The 17,119-nt window shown below is 45.6% G+C and overlaps 1 protein-coding gene across 4 annotated transcripts in view; it reads right to left on the bottom strand.

Annotated features, from left to right (window-relative positions):
* The window catches only part of ELK3 (ETS transcription factor ELK3), a 67,916-nt gene that overhangs the window by 3,350 nt on the left and 47,447 nt on the right, over nucleotides 1–17,119 (bottom strand). Inside the window, exons 3-5 of one of the 4 annotated variants that reach the window (XM_042947435.1) lie at nucleotides 15,635–15,978; nucleotides 15,199–15,330; nucleotides 5,013–5,129 (exon numbers count right to left, since the gene is read on the bottom strand). In XM_042947435.1, the coding sequence (XP_042803369.1) occupies nucleotides 5,108–5,129; nucleotides 15,199–15,330; nucleotides 15,635–15,978 (498 nt within the window). In that variant the 3' untranslated portion in view covers nucleotides 5,013–5,107. Of the gene's footprint in view, nucleotides 1–5,006; nucleotides 5,130–15,198; nucleotides 15,979–17,119 lie in introns of those variants that run through there. The other 3 variants (XM_042947432.1, XM_042947434.1, XM_042947433.1) reach the window with 3 other exon arrangements.

Raw genomic sequence — 17,119 nt, 5'->3', positions numbered from 1 at the left:
ATGTCTGGTGCCTTGCAGTTTATCAGTGGTTGTCACTTCAGTTGATATCTAGGATCCTGTAAGGTAAGTTTGGTTATCCCCACAGAGCATGTGGGGGTGCTCTTTAAATACTATTTCAATTTCCTTAATGGTCATTTAACATATTCAAGGATTTGTTTCTTTTCTGACACTTTGGAATTTTAGTTGTTTGTAGAATTTTACCCATTTCAACTGAGTTATCACACCTATTAAACATATAGCTTATACTCTTTTAAAAGATCCATGCTCCTAACTACTATTCTCATTGACTTGATTTTAGCATAGACCCTGGAAGAAGAGCGGGTTTTGAATTTTCATTCCTTTAGCTTATTTGCAGTCTTATCTCATTTTGGTTTGTGACCATTTTACTGGTCAGCTTTTGGTTTTGTTAATCTTCCTGTTTAAATCTAGATATTATTGATTTCTGCCCTCCTCAGTTGTAGTTCCTCTTGCCTGGCTTTTCTGGCATGTTTCATCTTTATTGACTCCCCACGTCCACTCTCTTAAGTTGCAGCATTCCCCCAACTTTACCCTCTGCCTGCCTTTCTCCCATACTGGACTCAACAGTCATTTCCTGCCATCAGTTAGATGTCCCCATCAGTGCGTCTTCCCCAATAGCCTGCAATTCTGTGCTCACTCAAGTCAGTCAGAGTGGTGATAGGAGCATGACCCTAAACTTGAATCCAGGTTTTGCTACTTACTAACATGCGGTCTTGGGTAAACTGAGCAACATCTCTGGGCCTTCGTTTCCTTAGGTTTTCAAAAAGAACTACTGGGAGTACAGCTGACTCTTGAACAACACAGGTTTGCAAATTTTTTCAACAAACAGCATAATACTGTAAACGTCTTTTCCTTACAATTTTCTTTTCCCTAGCTTACTTTTTATAAGAATACATACAGCATGTAATACATGGAACATGCAAAGTATGTGTCAGCTGTTACCAGAAAGGTTTCTGGTCAACATTAGGCTAATGTTTTTGAACAGTCAGAAGTTATACATGGATTTTCAACTGCAAGGGGGGGTGAGCACCCCTAAACCCCACATTGTTCAAGGGTCAACTGTATTAAATGAGAAGCCACGAAAAGCACTCTAAACAATGTCTAACATATAGTAGCCCTCAAAAAATGTGAGCTTCTTATACAAAAGTAATCTTTGTCTCTTCCTAAATTTCACTACTTCTTACTCCTGAAACCCAACTAAAAGTCTTCCTCTCAATTTTACCCCTGGAATGTCTTCTAAATATATTCCCATTTCCACTATAATCTAAAAAATGATTTTCCCATCAGTGTTTGAAGTAATACAAATTTTTCTCATCTCTTCCTTCCCTCCCTTCAATCCTTTCTCCACATGCTGTCAGCAATATGTTTCTAAAATAGAGATTATATAGGGGCACCTAGGTGGCTCAGTCAGTTAAGTGTCTGACTTCGGTTCGGGTAATGATCTCTTGATTCATGAGTTCGAGCCCCACATCGGGTTCCATGCTGACAGCGTGGAGCCTGCTTGGGATTCCTGCTCTCTTCCTCTCTCTCTGCCCCTCCCCACTCATGCTCGTTCTCTCAAAATAAACTATAAGAAATATTTAAAATAGAGATTTTTATTACACTATCTCCAGCTAAGAAAGCCTCCCATGGTTACTTAAGAGATTAAGGTGGAAAACTCTGAGCATACTATTCAAGGCCCACAGCTGCTTTTCCAGTCACCCAGTCCCTTCCTGAACAGACTGTGTACTTGCATAGTCAAATCATGCAAATTATCTAGAAGGTGCTTTTCTCTCACCCAAAATCCTGTCCTTTCTTCCCAGCTCAGGTGTCACTTGTTTCCTGGAGCCTCCATCTAGTCCCCAGCTAGAAAATTAGTCCCTGTTGGGTTCCTACAACGTTTTGTTTATATGTCTATTATTCCCATATTGTATATCCTCTACAATCCCTGATAACACAGCACTGCAAATCTCTTCTGGGTTAGATCTGTTGAATTAAAAATTACAGAAAACCTTCTTAATTGAAAACCTTAATTAGCCCTGCCTTGTTTTGAGATATTAACTGTACCTATTCCAAATTTGATCAGTCTGTTTCGAAAGTGGAACAGACATCCTATAGATAAAAGTTCCAAATACCAAACTGTTCAGACCAGAATCACTTTATTTTTAAATATACCTCTTCCAGAAAAACTAGTATCTTCTCTCCCCTTCCTTTAAATTCTTCAGGATCTGCTATAACTTGCCACAATAATTATACCAGTGGACCTTCTGTGCAAAAACTCTTCCACTCTGTCAACTGTTACCCTAAGGATTCTGACTTACTTTTCTAATTATCACAACGGGAAACTTGCCAGCACCATTTAAAGCTTACTGTAGCCCAAGTGTATTTCTTTTATTCCTCCAACACATTTACAGTATATGTGAAAAGTTTGTTATTTTTAAAGAAAATTATTAGTTTGAAAGCACTGTTGATAATCTGAATTTCGAATATTCTTACGTTTTACTTACTGTTTTAAAAACTTCTGGTTCCAACTTCTATCACAACTGGTCTTATCACAGGAAGAGTGATAATATTTTAAAGGGCACAAAGTTGTTTTTCCTTAGTTTTATGGACCCTAATGACAGAGGGCACAAGGCCCTGCCAGCCATCTAAAAATGATTATATTCCTCATCCTGACCTTGTGTTTGTAGTTTGGGTTGTAGTTTTGTTTTGAATGGCTCTGGTGAGAGGAGAGGTACATTTTGTGAAATGAAAATTTTGAAGCAGGTGGTCTTTAAATGCAGCAGTTTCTTCTCCAGAATTCTAATTGTAAATTAGGAACCACCGGTCTGCAGTGGTTCTCAAAGTGGATTCCTAGAGCAGCAGCATCACTGCGATCTCGGAAAGATGTTATTTTCAGGCCCCAACCGAGATGTTCTGAATCAGAAACTCTTGGGTTGGGGCCCAACAAGTTTTTAACACCCCATTTAAGCTGATTCTGTTGCACACTAACTTTGAGAGCTACTGGTTTCTCCATGACCGAAGAGACGAGGATATGTATATCCAACACCCAGAGTTCCTATTATCTTGACAGTGTGTAGAAACACTACGGACATGGGCAGTTGTCACTGTTAGGAGTGATGGGCTGGAAAAGGTTTAGATTCTAAGGCAAGGGATCCTAAAGAACTCCCAACTTGTTAGTTGGATTCTAACTATCCAGTTTTCCATGGATTCCTTAGGAGATCACTAAGCCCTATACCAGTCAGGTGGCAGAATTCCCAGTAAGGAAGGAAGGGAGATTCCATTCGTTATTCCCAAACATCTAGTGAACCCTACGGAGGCCTTGTCAGATGTAGGACTGGAGTAGGACTTCAGTCCCCAGGCCCACAGAGCTCACCGTACACATGCTCCAAACAACTTCTGCTCTAATCAGGAACTCGAATACTAGAAGACTGCTGCTCCAACCTGAATACCAGGAAGTAAGGTCTTTTAACTCTACCAAAAGATTACTAATCTGAAACTTTGCCAGTACTTCACTTGCTCACTGCTTTTTGCTCACTGCTTCTAGTTTTTGTTTCCCTGCCTGAGTTCAGATGGATAAGAATCAACATGTTGGCCGTGTATGACCATAGCTCAATTTCTTGTGATGCGAAGACAGGCCTGAAGAGAAACTTGATTACTCTAGGGATATACAGTCCCTACCTCAACCTTCCTAGGAAACCAGAGAAGCAAGATAGCAATCAAAACCTCTTTAGCTCTACCTTTCTTCCAAGACCCTAAATCCCAGCATGTATAGCCCCTGGCACAGAGAAGGTAAATATTAACTTTGACAAGCAAAATGACCCACTCAGAAAAGCATGGAGACCTGATCTTTTTAACAACATTCTTAGACGATTCTTATTCTTTTCTTTTTAAAATAATCTCTACATTGAACGTGGGGCTCCAACTCACGACTGTGAGATCAAGAGCCACATGCTCTACAGACTGAGCCATCAGGTGCTCCAGTTTCTTGGTGAATTCTTAGACATCCATTCATTTAGTCAGTCAGCGATAATTACTAAGCATCATTTGTGTGCCCAGCGATGTGCCCGACACAGGGGGCACGCCGCAGTAAACAAGAAACACGATGCAATTCCAGCCTCCTGAGGGCCCACAGTCTAGTGGAGATTGCCAGGCGAACAGGCAATCATAAATACAGAGTGGTCAGTGCTAGGTGCAAGGGGAGAAAAGAACTACAACTATCTTGGGTGAGCCACTCGGTGGCGGGGGGGGGGGGGGGGGGGCAGGCATGGGATTTAGGGTGGATGAGATCAACAGGCTAGAGAGAGGGTGTTTTCACTTCTCCCAGCTTCGCTTCGCTCCTATCCCTAGGACTCTATTCCCTTAGTAATAACATCTTGGTCTGTGAGAAACAGTCTTTGAGTCTTTCAAAGAGGAAATACTGATTACCACACGATAGCAGGCAATGCACTGCATAATTGCAGTGTGTGAATGAATAATAAACGTGCCTACCTAGTAACAGGACTTGTGCAAGATAAAGCAGCTACGATTGTTTTTAACCAAATGCCCTGGATGTTCCTTTCTTATGGAACAGGGAGAACTTGAGGATGATTCACAGAATTCTACAGATCACTTTTCTATTACAGTATGGAAATTCTTCATTATTTTTGTTTTTCAGTTTATTTCAAGTAATGTCAATATGTTGATTAATTTTTTAAAGTATGAGCTACTATAAAATCATTTTAAAGTCCCTTTTCCTGAATAAATTTCCAGTTCTTATAGGCAGTAAAGATATCCAAATACTTCGAGAATTAATTGTTCCATTTGTGGATATCTGACACAAATACGCTATTTCTGCCTCAGTGAAAATGTCTGCCTTTGAAGGCTGGCTCTTATAGCCCATCATCTCCCTTTGGAAACTTCACATTTTAACCAAATGGAGGGTAGTGTTCTGTAACCTATGCAGGATTTACTGGGGAAACACATCCCTTAGAAGTTTAGTGTGTACAAGTTCATTTCTAAATGCTCACCTGGAACAGCGTGTTTGGCCCTTGCAACCGGGCAGGACTCAGAGGAGCAACTGGACTAAGGCTGCTCCAGAAATGTATGCTGGATAGCAGTGGACTCGGGGTCAGAAGCAATCCATTTGGTGTCTGGGAAAAAAGCACACAGATTTTGATAAAGGTATCAGCTGACTCTAGCCGTGATCAGCACTGAGGCTAGGTACACTAGCCTTGAACCAAGAAACAAGCCTCACCATCTTAGGAAAATCTGGAAACCATGTTATTTCTGCAAGGCTGTGCACAGTTGAATTTTCTTCAATGCTAACTGTATTAGCAATTTTATAAAGGAGAAAAGTATGGACAAGTTACCTCCCCTAAACATTCTAGTTGTGAAACAAGTTTATAGCAACTTTTGTCCAGGTGGTCTCTTCAATTTGCCTCCCTTCCCCCATTAAACAAGATTTAGTGTACAAAATGGGACTCCATGAAGGGGCTATATTTTTATCTCTTTTCTTATTTTCCTACAATGGACATCCACTACTTGGGTTACACACACACACACACACACACACTTTTTAAAGGGCCTCTCGAGCTTCACTTTCCCAGAAAGCAGCAGCCCTTTCAGATTTTAGGATTTGCTGTTAAAATACCCTGTAGCAGCTTCTTCAAAAGTTCTGAACTAGGTTTTCCAAATTCCACTCCGGATGTGGGGCTGATGAGAATTCATCTCCCTGGCAATGGTTTGGAGGGGGAAAAATTCTTTCTTGTTAGACTGGGTGTAAAGCCAAAACTCTGGGTTTCCCAGGGGAGTGCCAAGGACTGCATCTGCTCGCGCACACACAGCAGGAGTCCTGGCCTGCAAGCCAGCTAGAGGGCAGAAGAAACAACTCGCCCAGCTGCTAAGTCTGCATGGCTTTTGTTCTCAGCTGAGGCAACCTCCTGGCCCAGGGTGGTTTTGCACCTTTGGTGACTAGAAGGAGCCCCTCCGCGGTTTTATGATGTCAGTAAGGTGCTTTGTGTAATGAGAACCACAGCAAAGGCTCCAGTGTGCACATTGCATCATGTTGGATGCTAGAGTGTTATTTTTTCCTAGAATTGGCTTCAGCAGCTTTGTTAATTATCGGGAACATGTGGCATAAACCTAAGTTGAAAGGTCTGCTGTGTTCAGCAGAAAGGAGACAAACCTCCAAAGGTTCTCAAACTGTGAAGCTACTGAAAGGTGAACTAATTTATACCAAGTCATTTGAATCTTTGATTCCACAGCATTGCCTACACGTGGAATGACCAGTGAGGTTATTAGGATAAATACGTGTTCTGGAGGTGCTTCCCAGTTCTAATGCAAGGCCGTTTCACAAATGCACCAGGCCATCTGGTCTGACGATTAAGACTTTTTTAGCATGGGCTCTGCCAGTGTTCCAACCTCAGAACCACTACTTACTACTAAGGTCATCTCTCTCTGCCTTGGTCTCCTCATCTGTAAAATGGGGAGGAAAAAAATGCCTACATTACAGGATTGCTAGGAAGATGAAATAAGATGGTCTATAAAACTCTATACATGTGCCTGGCACACAGCAAACGCTCAAGAAGTGTTCATAAAAAGTGAACCTGACGTATTCTATGAATTTCATCTGTTCATGGGAGAAATTCTCAATGTATATATAACCGTACTCAATGTCCTGAAACCAGGCACCTGCCGGTACCTTCAAGGCTCCTCTTGGCCATATTAGGCTCAAGCTCAAGTGATCGGAGAACTAATATTTGCACGTTGCACTGGAACCAAATTCCAACCACAATATGCCACATTAACAGTGTGTTCAGGGCCTCCTAGCTTACTTACCAATGAAGCTCCCCAAGCTTGAAAGAGACAATAAGCCTAGACTACAAAACCCAGCTAGCTAGCTTTCTCTTATTCATGGCCATAAGTATACATCCACTCCTTTGTGATCTTTTGAGCAATACATGAAGTGTAGAATTTGTATTTTAGTCTAAAATGCATGCACACTTGTTTCTCAGGGATGCAGGATGTACTCAGAATACAGCAGCCATCAATTTCACATGTCTGAAATATCTTCTATTAATATATGCAAATAAATATTTTTGAAATAACTTCATTCACTCTTCTCCCTCCCATCCCCGTTCTCCCTGAAGATCTGGCTATAAAGAAAAAACTATTTGGGTTGCTCTTTCAAGGGACGGTCCTCTTAACGCTCACCCTGGCTAATCTCCAGTACAGTGAGTTTTCAGAGCCTCTTTCCACAAGCTCTTGGAGTCAGGCAAGGTGGTATGGGCTGGGCCCGAGGGCTAGAGGCTAAAGAAAGAAGCCACAGGCAAAATGCATGCTTCCTCTTCCTTCACCAAAGGATATTTTAGTAAATGGGCCCTTCGGGATGGCAGACAGGGAGTTCTTGATCCCATCAGCTGTAGGGAAGGAGAGGCCCGAGGACCCAAGGCAAAGGGTATTGATGTTCAAGGGGAAAGACCTTCCTATCGGGATCTCGTTTTCATCTCCCCCACCCCAACGCAGTTCTTCTGCATAATACAGGGTCTCCTAAAAAGCCTGCACATTTGAGCTAAACCTGGTGAGCTGGCATTGCCCAGACATACCCCATTTGAGTGCCCTGGTTCAAGGCCCTCTGCCTGGACCGTGCCCTCAGACCTCCTCCTCCACCCTACCCCTGCTTCCCTCTGCCCATCAAAACGCCACCCCTTCAAAGGAGACTTTACTGCTTTTCCCTCAATCTTTCCTCTTTTTCCTGAATCTGTATAACAGTCTATAACCACTTTTTCCTTAACATTTTCTACCTCATTATGTTAATTTGCATATTCTTATTATGCCTCTTTCTGTAACGTTTAAGGCATCTTGCTCATCTTTATTCCTCCTGTGGTACCCAGTTTCTAAATACTTGATGAGCTGAAGTGATCTGTAACTCCAGGTGCATCCCCTCACATATCTGTCACCTGTTGGACGTGTCAACTTGGAATGCCCCGCCTGTTCAAACCGGCCTTCCTCACCTTCTTTCCAAACCTAGTGTTTCTTAGGACTCCCCGTGTCTATCAATACCACCACTGATCTATCCACGCAAGAAATACTGAGCACATGGTATGTATCAGGTGCCAAGGATACAATGATAGGACAAGACACGATCCCCGGACTTACAGCCCTGTCTACAACCCAGCATCCTAGTCACTGAGATGCAAAATGCCTCCCACTTGCTACAACCTCTGGGCACGGCCTGTGGATCCTTCTTTGAAGTGACTCTCTTATTTATTTCCCCCATTTCCATTTCTGCTGCATTCAAGGCCTATCACCTTACCAAATGGCATTCAACAAAGGCCACCTAAACCAGTCCACCTCTGGCCTCTCTTCCAATCTAGTCTTCATTTTATTTTATTAAGTGTATTTATTTTGAGAGCGAGATAGAAAGCAGGGGAGGGGCAGAGAGAGAATCCCAAGCAGGCTCTGCATTGTCTGCACAGAGCCCGATGTAGGGCTCCAACTCCCAAACCGTGAGATCATGACCTGAGCCAAAACCAAGAGTGGGACACTTAACCAGCTGAGCCACCCAGGTGCCCCTCTTCCAATCTATTCTGAGCACCGCTACCAAATCAGTCACCCTAACATACTATCTTCCTTTGAAATTCATTGTTTCAGGGGGAAAAAATTCATTAGCCACAATTCTGGGTTGCCCCATGACCTGGTTTCATATGCTCCCTAATTTCCTTATATGAACCCTCCTACTTTGCTTCATGTGTCCTGAACACTATAGAATTCCAGCCTACCAGTCCTTTAGCACTTGTTCCAGAACCTTCCCTGACCACCCAGACCTTATTTCCCTGGGGTACCCTGTTTCCATGATTTTAGGCACCCCTTACATTTTGGTGACTCCCTAACTTTATCTTCAGTCCCAAACTCCTTAGCTCCAGCTGGAACTGGATGTTCTATGTCATACAGGTTCCTCACACTCTTGATGGCCCAAAATGGACATGTAACCTTTCACCGCAAGCTTATTCCTATCCTATGCTCCTCATACTCAACTTCTGGCGTTCCTCATACTCAACTTCTGGCGCTCCCCTACCACCTTCACACCTGTGGATGGCATTCCCTATGTCTCTCTCACATCTGTCCCCTTTGGCCCCACCCAACTGTCACAGCCTTAGATCCCCCTTGTCTTTCATCTGGAATATAATAGTATCCTAACTGGTTCCGGCTTCACCCCTCCCCAATCCACGTCATCAAGATGAGTTCTAAAACACAACTATGTCACTCATGCCCCATCTCCCAACCACGGGCTTCACCTTTGCAATTTGTCCCCACTCCCTACTGAACCACTGTACTGCCCCTCATTCACTAAGCTGTTTCATATCTTTATGGCTTGGTTCAAGCTGTTCCTCTGCCTACAATGCCCCCCTCACCTTATGTGCCAGATGGTCGCTACCCTGCCCAAGTGTGCTCATGCCTTCCAGGAAGCCCTGTCAACACCGTTCCCCATCCCCAGCAAAATTAATACCTTCTTAATATTTCTTCTGTACTGATCTGGAATAGTGTATCAAAGAACTTAAGGCAAGTTATGAGCTCCTAATGATCAGGGACTAATTCATGTTTGTATCCCCAGCTCCAAGCACTGCATCTTACATGTAATAGGTGCTCACTTCCTATATGTTGAATTGGACTGAATGATCTTTCCCCTCTTCTGTTCCTATGGTGCTTCTCTGCACTGTGTATTTGACCCTTGCCACATGCTGTGTGTGTGTGTGTGTGTGTGTGTGTGTGTGCGCGCGTGCGTGCCTTGTTTTGGCTAGGTCCTAAGGTCATAAAAATAGGCACTGTACATACTCCTGGTATCCTTTCAGTGATTCGCAAATAATGCTCAATAATTATTTGTTGATAGATTCTAAAGGGAATTTGTTTCTCTTTAAAAATCCCAGCAAGCTGTTAATTTCTTACCAAAACGAGTCTGAATTCCTCATCCAGTTTTCAGCGTCCCCTATAATTTCACATCACCCTAAGTTATATTACCCCATATTCTTTACCTAATGGACAGCAAGCTTATGAGAGCAGGAACGGTCTACCTTGTTCACCTCTGTATACCTCAATCACTAGCAAAGAGTAGGTATTGAACAGTTATCTCCTAGATGAATTAATTAACATAGTAACTGTTCATTACTGACCAAATAGGATGTGCATGAGCCACTCAACAACAAGTATATGTGGATTATTTGACTTAGGAATATGAGATACTGGTAAGTCTTGGGGGCTCTAGAAAATAAAGGAGAGGAGATCAGGATGTCCGCTTAACATTCTGTTGTACCAACAAACATCACAAATCTTAGTCTCTCAGTCTCCATGACTTAGTCTTAGTCTACAAACATCACAGATCTTAGTCTCCATGACAATGCCATTCTGGGGTTAAAAACAAATCCTCAAATAAATGTCAACTATTTCTGGCAGACTCCTGGAGTTGCCCAAATTCAAGTAAAAACAACGATTTTAAAGACTTTAAGAGAGAAGTTAAATCACACAAAAGTTTGTGTAGCACTCAATGTGCTGATCTTAATGAAAGGGTTCCATGAGAGTTCCAACAGAACTCCACGCGAGTCTACAGGAGATGTAGCAAGTGGCAGGAGGGGGAAAGGAGTTAAGAGCAGAATTGGGAGGAGGCAGTGGAACCAAGAAGGCAAAGGAGGGAGATGAGACAGGCCCGGAGGTGGAGAGAGGGAGGGCATTATCACAATTTGTTTATCCTGGGCAGCCCAGAGCCCAGGGAAGGAAGAACCTTCAGCTGGAGTGCCAAGTCACGCAAAACTCTACCAGCAACATCTTCCACTGCCGAGAGCTTCTAGAAGGACCACCTGTCCCCTATAGGGTCAGTATAGAGAAAGCTTTAGGCTAAGCTGGAAAAGTGTTGTGGACAGTGGGATGAAGGGGAAAATCGTTTTTGCTTTTGTGATAATGGCAAAGGAGACAGTAGGATGAGAAACCAGTCCAGAGATGGGACACGAGGCAATATATCCTCAGTGCTCCTCATCAGACACATCCATTTTACTCCACAAATTCCCACCTCATGATTTTGGCCCAAAGCTGTTACCTCCACCAGCACGTGAAGAAAGGAGGTTTTCACATTTCAGTCCTCTGCAGGTTTTCTCCACTCAATTAATGCCAATCAAGGCCGCTGCTAATAAAACAGCCTGGGGCGTGCATGCTCAGACTCTGACGAGGAGTTCATGCCCCGATGCCCGCGCATATCTGAGTTCAGCATCTTAAACATCACACGTGAGATTAACAGAGGCCTTGGCATAAATGAAGGGAAAAGCAACGGGGCAGCCTCCGGTTCTGAACTAACTGCACATTGAGAACAGGTGAGGAGGGAGACACCGAACAGAAGAGACAAACGGAAGGAAGAGTGACAGACAATACCACGGTGCAGAGGACGCACGGAACCAGCCAGCTGGCACTCTTCCGGTCTCTATGGCGCCTGGCTAGGAACCAAGAGGGTTTCACATCTTGGCTCCTCCCTCATCTCAACTTCTGTAGTTCATGCCATGAGAGAGAACATCCTTGCTCTTCTACCAACCGTCCAGTGTGACCTCAGTGGCTGAGCTCCAACTACATCACTGCTGGGTACGCAGCTGGCTTTTGTACGCTCTGTCCTCAGTTCCTCATATCCACCCTTGAGGGGTGTTTGGGTGATCATCACGTCCGTCTATATTCATAATCTTGGTTCCCAAGAGTAACCACGACTGGGCAGTACGGGTCCCAGCGGATGCGCCACACGTAGTTCGGAAGGGCACGGAGGCTATGGTTTGGGGCATAATACACATTTTTTCATGCGCGTCATACCCTAGGTGTTTCAAATCTGAATTTGGGCCTGTGCAAGGTAGGTGGTTGAAGATGATCCCCGGAGGGAACTGTAACCACATGACCCTGCTCGTGCCAAGATGCTCTTAATCCTACCATTCCTCCTGCCATATTTCTGGCTGAAAGTAACTGGGAATTATTCTTGGGATGAGTAAAAAATAAATAAACGGTTCTTGGGATAAATAAACTAAATTCTTGGGAATTTCATTTTCAGGGTATCAAGTTATTACAGCACACCTTTCATTTCTTCTTTAAAGACAAGGGTAAAGAAAGGTTGATAGGAGGTTCCCACTGGTAACAATGTTAACGTACAAAGGTGTCGCTGCACACAGCACAGCCCACAGAGGAAAGTAATTTCTGTGATAGAAAGTGCGAAGGTAGGAGGGAAACCAATGAGCTGCAGGAATGAGACATCACTGCTGCCCGTGGGGGCAAAGGCCCAAGTCTCCTTCAGGCGAGGAAACCCCTGGAGTTGACCTGGAAGCAAAGGGAAGGTTTTCACTCCCACCCCCTGGGAGGATTTCGGGGAAATGGGCTCACCCCTCGGGATGAGGCCAGCCGCTGAGAGAGCTGACCTTGCCTCTGACTGTGCACTGAGGGAGAACCGTGGCTCCAGGGTTAGTTTCTGAGGCACCCAAAGCAGTTCCTGGGGGAGGGAATCTCTGAGAATCCAAATCCTACACTGACTCCAAGCCTGCCCTAAACACCTGGAGGACTGTCAAGCCGAGACAGGTGTGACCGTCCCGTCCGATCTCGGAGAAACGACTTGGATGAACACCTGACCCGAGTCCTGCCCTTGCTCTGGCCTCCCTCCGGTTTCTTCCTCCCTGTCAGCCACCGTTGGCTGCACTGGGTGCAGAACTGACGCTGCTGGAAGGTGAGGGAATTCAAGTCCTGAGATTCCACCATCCCCCAAAGGCAACCCTTAACTCCTCTGAATCCATTCAGAGCACTACCCAGTGGCCACCCCCTGACCCCTCGGCTTGGTCCAGAGGCACTCTCAGCCCCAGGCCAGACCCTGCCCTTGGCCTCTCTCCCTTTGGAAGCCCCGATCCCATTTCTTGGGCTTCCTGACACCAACTCACAATCAACATCCTACCCTCGCCGCTTGGCTGAGGACCACTCACTCTCATCTGCCCAAGGCACAGGTGGTTTATGAAAGCATCTGGCTTTCCTCTGGTTTCCCCTCCCTGGCTTTAGGCTGTTCTAGTGGGTCGTGTCTCCCAGTCCCGAGTTTAGCATTCACTTGTTCATGTCCACGCACTATCCCTTCTCATGTCAAGGTTCCTCCTCCCCTCAGCCCAGCCATACCATCCGTCCTCAGTCCCACTGAGCAGAGCCACCCTAGACCCACCGTGTCCAGTCCAAAACCACAGGGCTAGCCTGAGCTGCGTTCCTGAGACAGCTACGGGACTGGCATCTGTTCAGAGACGGTGACACAGGCTCACAGAGAAAGCAGATACGGAAATCAGAGTTGGCCTTGGCCTTGCTCAAGACCTCTCTTAAACCTTACAGTTGTAAACACAAAGGAGGCCAGGGGAGATCATCCTCAGATTGTCCACCCTGGCAGTTACTTCTTGGAGCTACTCCAGGAACCGGTTTCTGAGCCATTTTACTCAGCAGTTCTCGGCCCCTGGACAGTTGTGTTTGATTAGAAGACGCCTGATTGAAAGCACACGTGCTCATTCTGACCATAGCTGAGCCCTTCGCCCTCCCTCCGCACAAGGGCAGCATGCTCATTCTGACCGGCTCACAAGCTTGAGCAGACACAAAATCCTGGTGACACAATCAATTTGGGAGAAGCCATGGAGAGGAAAATGGCCAAGAGTGGCTTTCAGTGGCTTTGGCAGACTCCACAGACTGTTACGATCAGGGACAACTGGGTGTTTTCCCAGTGGGCATGCCAAGAACATTTTACCGAAGAGGATGGATTCTGGAGCAGACTGACAGGGTTCACGTTTGCTTCTCCCACCTGTTACTGTGACCTTGGATGAGTTACTTGACTTCACGTGCCTCATTTACCTCAGCTGGAAAAACGGGACCTAACGGCATCTACTTCACGGGCCTGCCATGCAGAAGAACTGAAGTGGTGCATGGCAAGCATTTAGAACAGTAGCTGGCAGACATGAAAATCCATGGCGCCGCCTCCCCCCATGATGGTTACAGCAAGGACGTCTACGGCCACGAGTGCAGAGGCCAGAGATGGCGCTCCCACCTGCCTCCGAGTTCCAGGATCATACCTGCCAGCTGTAGCTAGCTCTCTTAGCGTGCCCATTATCCCGTTCGATCCGCACAACAACCCATTTCACAGATGTGCAAACAGGCTCAGGGAGCGAGCGCCCACCGTCACACTGCCACCAAGCAGCGTAGCCAGGAACGGAATCCGGTCTGTGACCCCAAAGCCAATATGTCTAACCTCGGCCACCAAAGTGTGCCCCGCTTTCCAGAGGAAGCAGAGATGGGGTTTACTGGCACCTTCTCTGCCTTTGCCCTACAACCGCCAGCTGGACAAGAAAGGGCATCTGTGTATCATATTTAAAGGAAAAGTCCGGGGGCGCCCGGCTGGCTCAGTTGGTAAAGCACGTGACTCTTGGTCTCAAGGTCGTGAGTTCGAGCTCTACGTCAGGCATAGAGATTACTTAAAAAACAAAACAAAACAAAACAAAACACAAAACAAAACAACCAGCACCTTAGCGGAAAAGGCTGCCTTCTCTCGGGAGTTAATAACACGGAAGACTTTCTTACTCCACAAGTTTGCTTTCCTCCCCCTCATGATGTGGACCCGTGAAACTGGGTTTTCTCAGAGGAGCACTGCTTTTATTGAAGAATCTCTTTCTCACCACTGGGTGTGGCCCTTACATTTCTTGTCAGAGAATACAGGACAAGGCACATCCACCCTGATGACTGCAGTGGCAGTATCGGTTAAATCTATCTTCTCATTAACGGAAAACAAACAGCTACTTCGTCAGGTGCCCCGAGAGAGGACTCTGTCATACAAATTTCACAAAGCCCAAATGCCTTCTGAAACGTCACTCGGCCTGCTTAACTTTCCCTAGGAAATGACTGTTTGGATCTCCTTTGACGGCCAGGGCACATGCTCCATATTATGATCACTTTCAGCCACTTACAGCAAGAAACCAATCGAGCGTCACACTGCAGTCGATATCCCAAACCTTTTCTCTTTGAACACCTTGGTCTGGGGATGGAAGAGTAACTTCCCTTCCCATCTACACCGTGACTTTGGTCTACGGGCCCTAAGGTGATCTTTCGAAGGGCAGAAGGAAGTTGCTTTGGTTGCTCTTTCTTCCGTTCTGCTCTGCCACTGAGTCTGCGTGCAGCCCGGATGACAGGGACGGCTCTTACCTGTGCGGTGAAGAAGGCTGGGGTGAGGGATCCCGAGGGGAGAGCTGGGCTGTTGAGGGCGATGGAGCCGATGTCAGTGCCAGAGAGCACCAGCGGGGGCGCAGAGATTTCCAAGCCTTTGGGTTTTTTGGCCTTTGGGGGAAGAGATGGAGACCTGGTCTTGGAGCCCGATGACAGGTTCAAGGGCTCTAGGGAATCGGAGTCATGGCAGGCGGCCTCCAGGAAGAGGCTTCTGTGTTCAGAAGGGAGGGGCGAGCTGGGGGACAGGGACGGGGACCGAGACGAGGAGGGTGAAGCGGACGAAATGCTGGCGGCATTTGGCAACATTAAAGAGGAGACCTTGGCTGAGGCGGACGAGGCCAGGAAGGCCTCAGAGGTGGAGGGCAGGGGCACCACGGGCCTGCTGGTGTGCTTGTCGGTTTTATTGGTCACAAACCTGATGACAGTCCTGACTTCTTCCACGGGAGGGCTGTCTTCTGGCTGCTCCTCCAGCTTCTCTGTCTTGATTGCCTTGAAGGATTCTGGTGGGTTCTGCAGGGAATTAATGGTGAAGGACGAGTACAGGCCTGAGTGGATGTATTCGTTGCGGCTTGCGCTTTTGAGGGCTGACAAGCCGTGTCTGTGTGCCTCGCGGCCCTCGGGAGGCGCCTTGCAGTCGCTGTCCTGCAGCAAAAGGCTCTCCCGGCTGATCTCCACCGCGTGAGGGTCCATTTTCAGTATCTCCGGGAAAGAGACAAACTTGTACACAAACTTCTGCCCAATCACCTTTTTGATGATGTTCTGTGAATACAAAAGGAGACATTGAAAAGATCAATGCACCAGAGATACGGAGTACGACGTGCGTGGTCACGGGGAGTTTTGCCGGCAGAAGCACTATAATATTCCTCCTGATTCACGCTTCTTGGCTAAGGTGTAGTGGAAAGAGGACTCAAGTTGGAGGCAGCAGAACTGGATTCGCGATTTGCTTCCTGTTCTGACTACTAATGGTGTGATCTTTAGCAAACTGACCGTCTAAATTTTTAGTTTCCTCATCTGTGAAGTAAGGACTATCACACCTAATGTCATAAGTCACCATTTATTAAGCACTTACTAGGGGGCTGGCAGTGTCCACGCATCGTCTCATATAACCTGTACAGCGATCCTAAAAGGAAGGTATGAGTAACTAAAAACTAAATTATTAAACTCTCGTTTTAAAACTTCAGGAAATAAGCTTGCAGTGCTTAAATAACCCACATAAACCACACGGTAGGTAAGTGGTAGAAGCAGCATTTCCTCAACCGTGATGCAGTATTGTCTTACCCACCTCTGGGAGGTAATTCACTTACGAGAATTCAATGAAATAATAATAGGAAAGCATTCTGCAAGCTGGAAAGCATTACAGAGATGTAAGCTATTATCACCAAACACCACAATGTTTTCTTAAATCGTGTAGCCATTTTTTCCTTTTTAATTTTCTGCCAAGAAAGCCACTGGAGGAAAAACAAAGTGTCTACTTTGATATTTACATCACTCCCACAGAATTTCCAGTTGCTAGTATCTACTTCCGGTTCTTCAGTTTATGGCTCCAGCCCTCACACATTAAGATGTAAATGAAAACCAATAATCACTGCAAAAGTTTTCACATCCCTTTGGGAGAAGGGACCTCATATGAAAGGCTTTACACCGTTCTTGAGGTTTATTAAATTGGAACATCAGCAAATATCTATCAAATGTCTGTGGGGTCCAAGGTGCTCCAGGAGACAAAGATGGTCTTCCCTCAAGCACAAAGAGTCAGCAGCGCCATCCTGTGGGAAAAAGATTCAGAGTGGTTCCTTACAAACTGTTCCTCCTAAAACTTCGGCATGAGTGAGGGTAAAAAAAAAAAAAAAAAAAAAAAAAAAATATATATATATATATATAATTTTGGGGAGAAGTACTTTAG

This window comes from Panthera leo, chromosome B4 (genome assembly GCF_018350215.1).
Source record: "Panthera leo isolate Ple1 chromosome B4, P.leo_Ple1_pat1.1, whole genome shotgun sequence".
In the NCBI taxonomy this organism is placed as follows: Eukaryota; Metazoa; Chordata; class Mammalia; order Carnivora; family Felidae; genus Panthera; species Panthera leo.
Note: the sequence above shows the minus strand (reverse complement) of the source record. Positions and strands in the feature narration are given on the sequence as shown.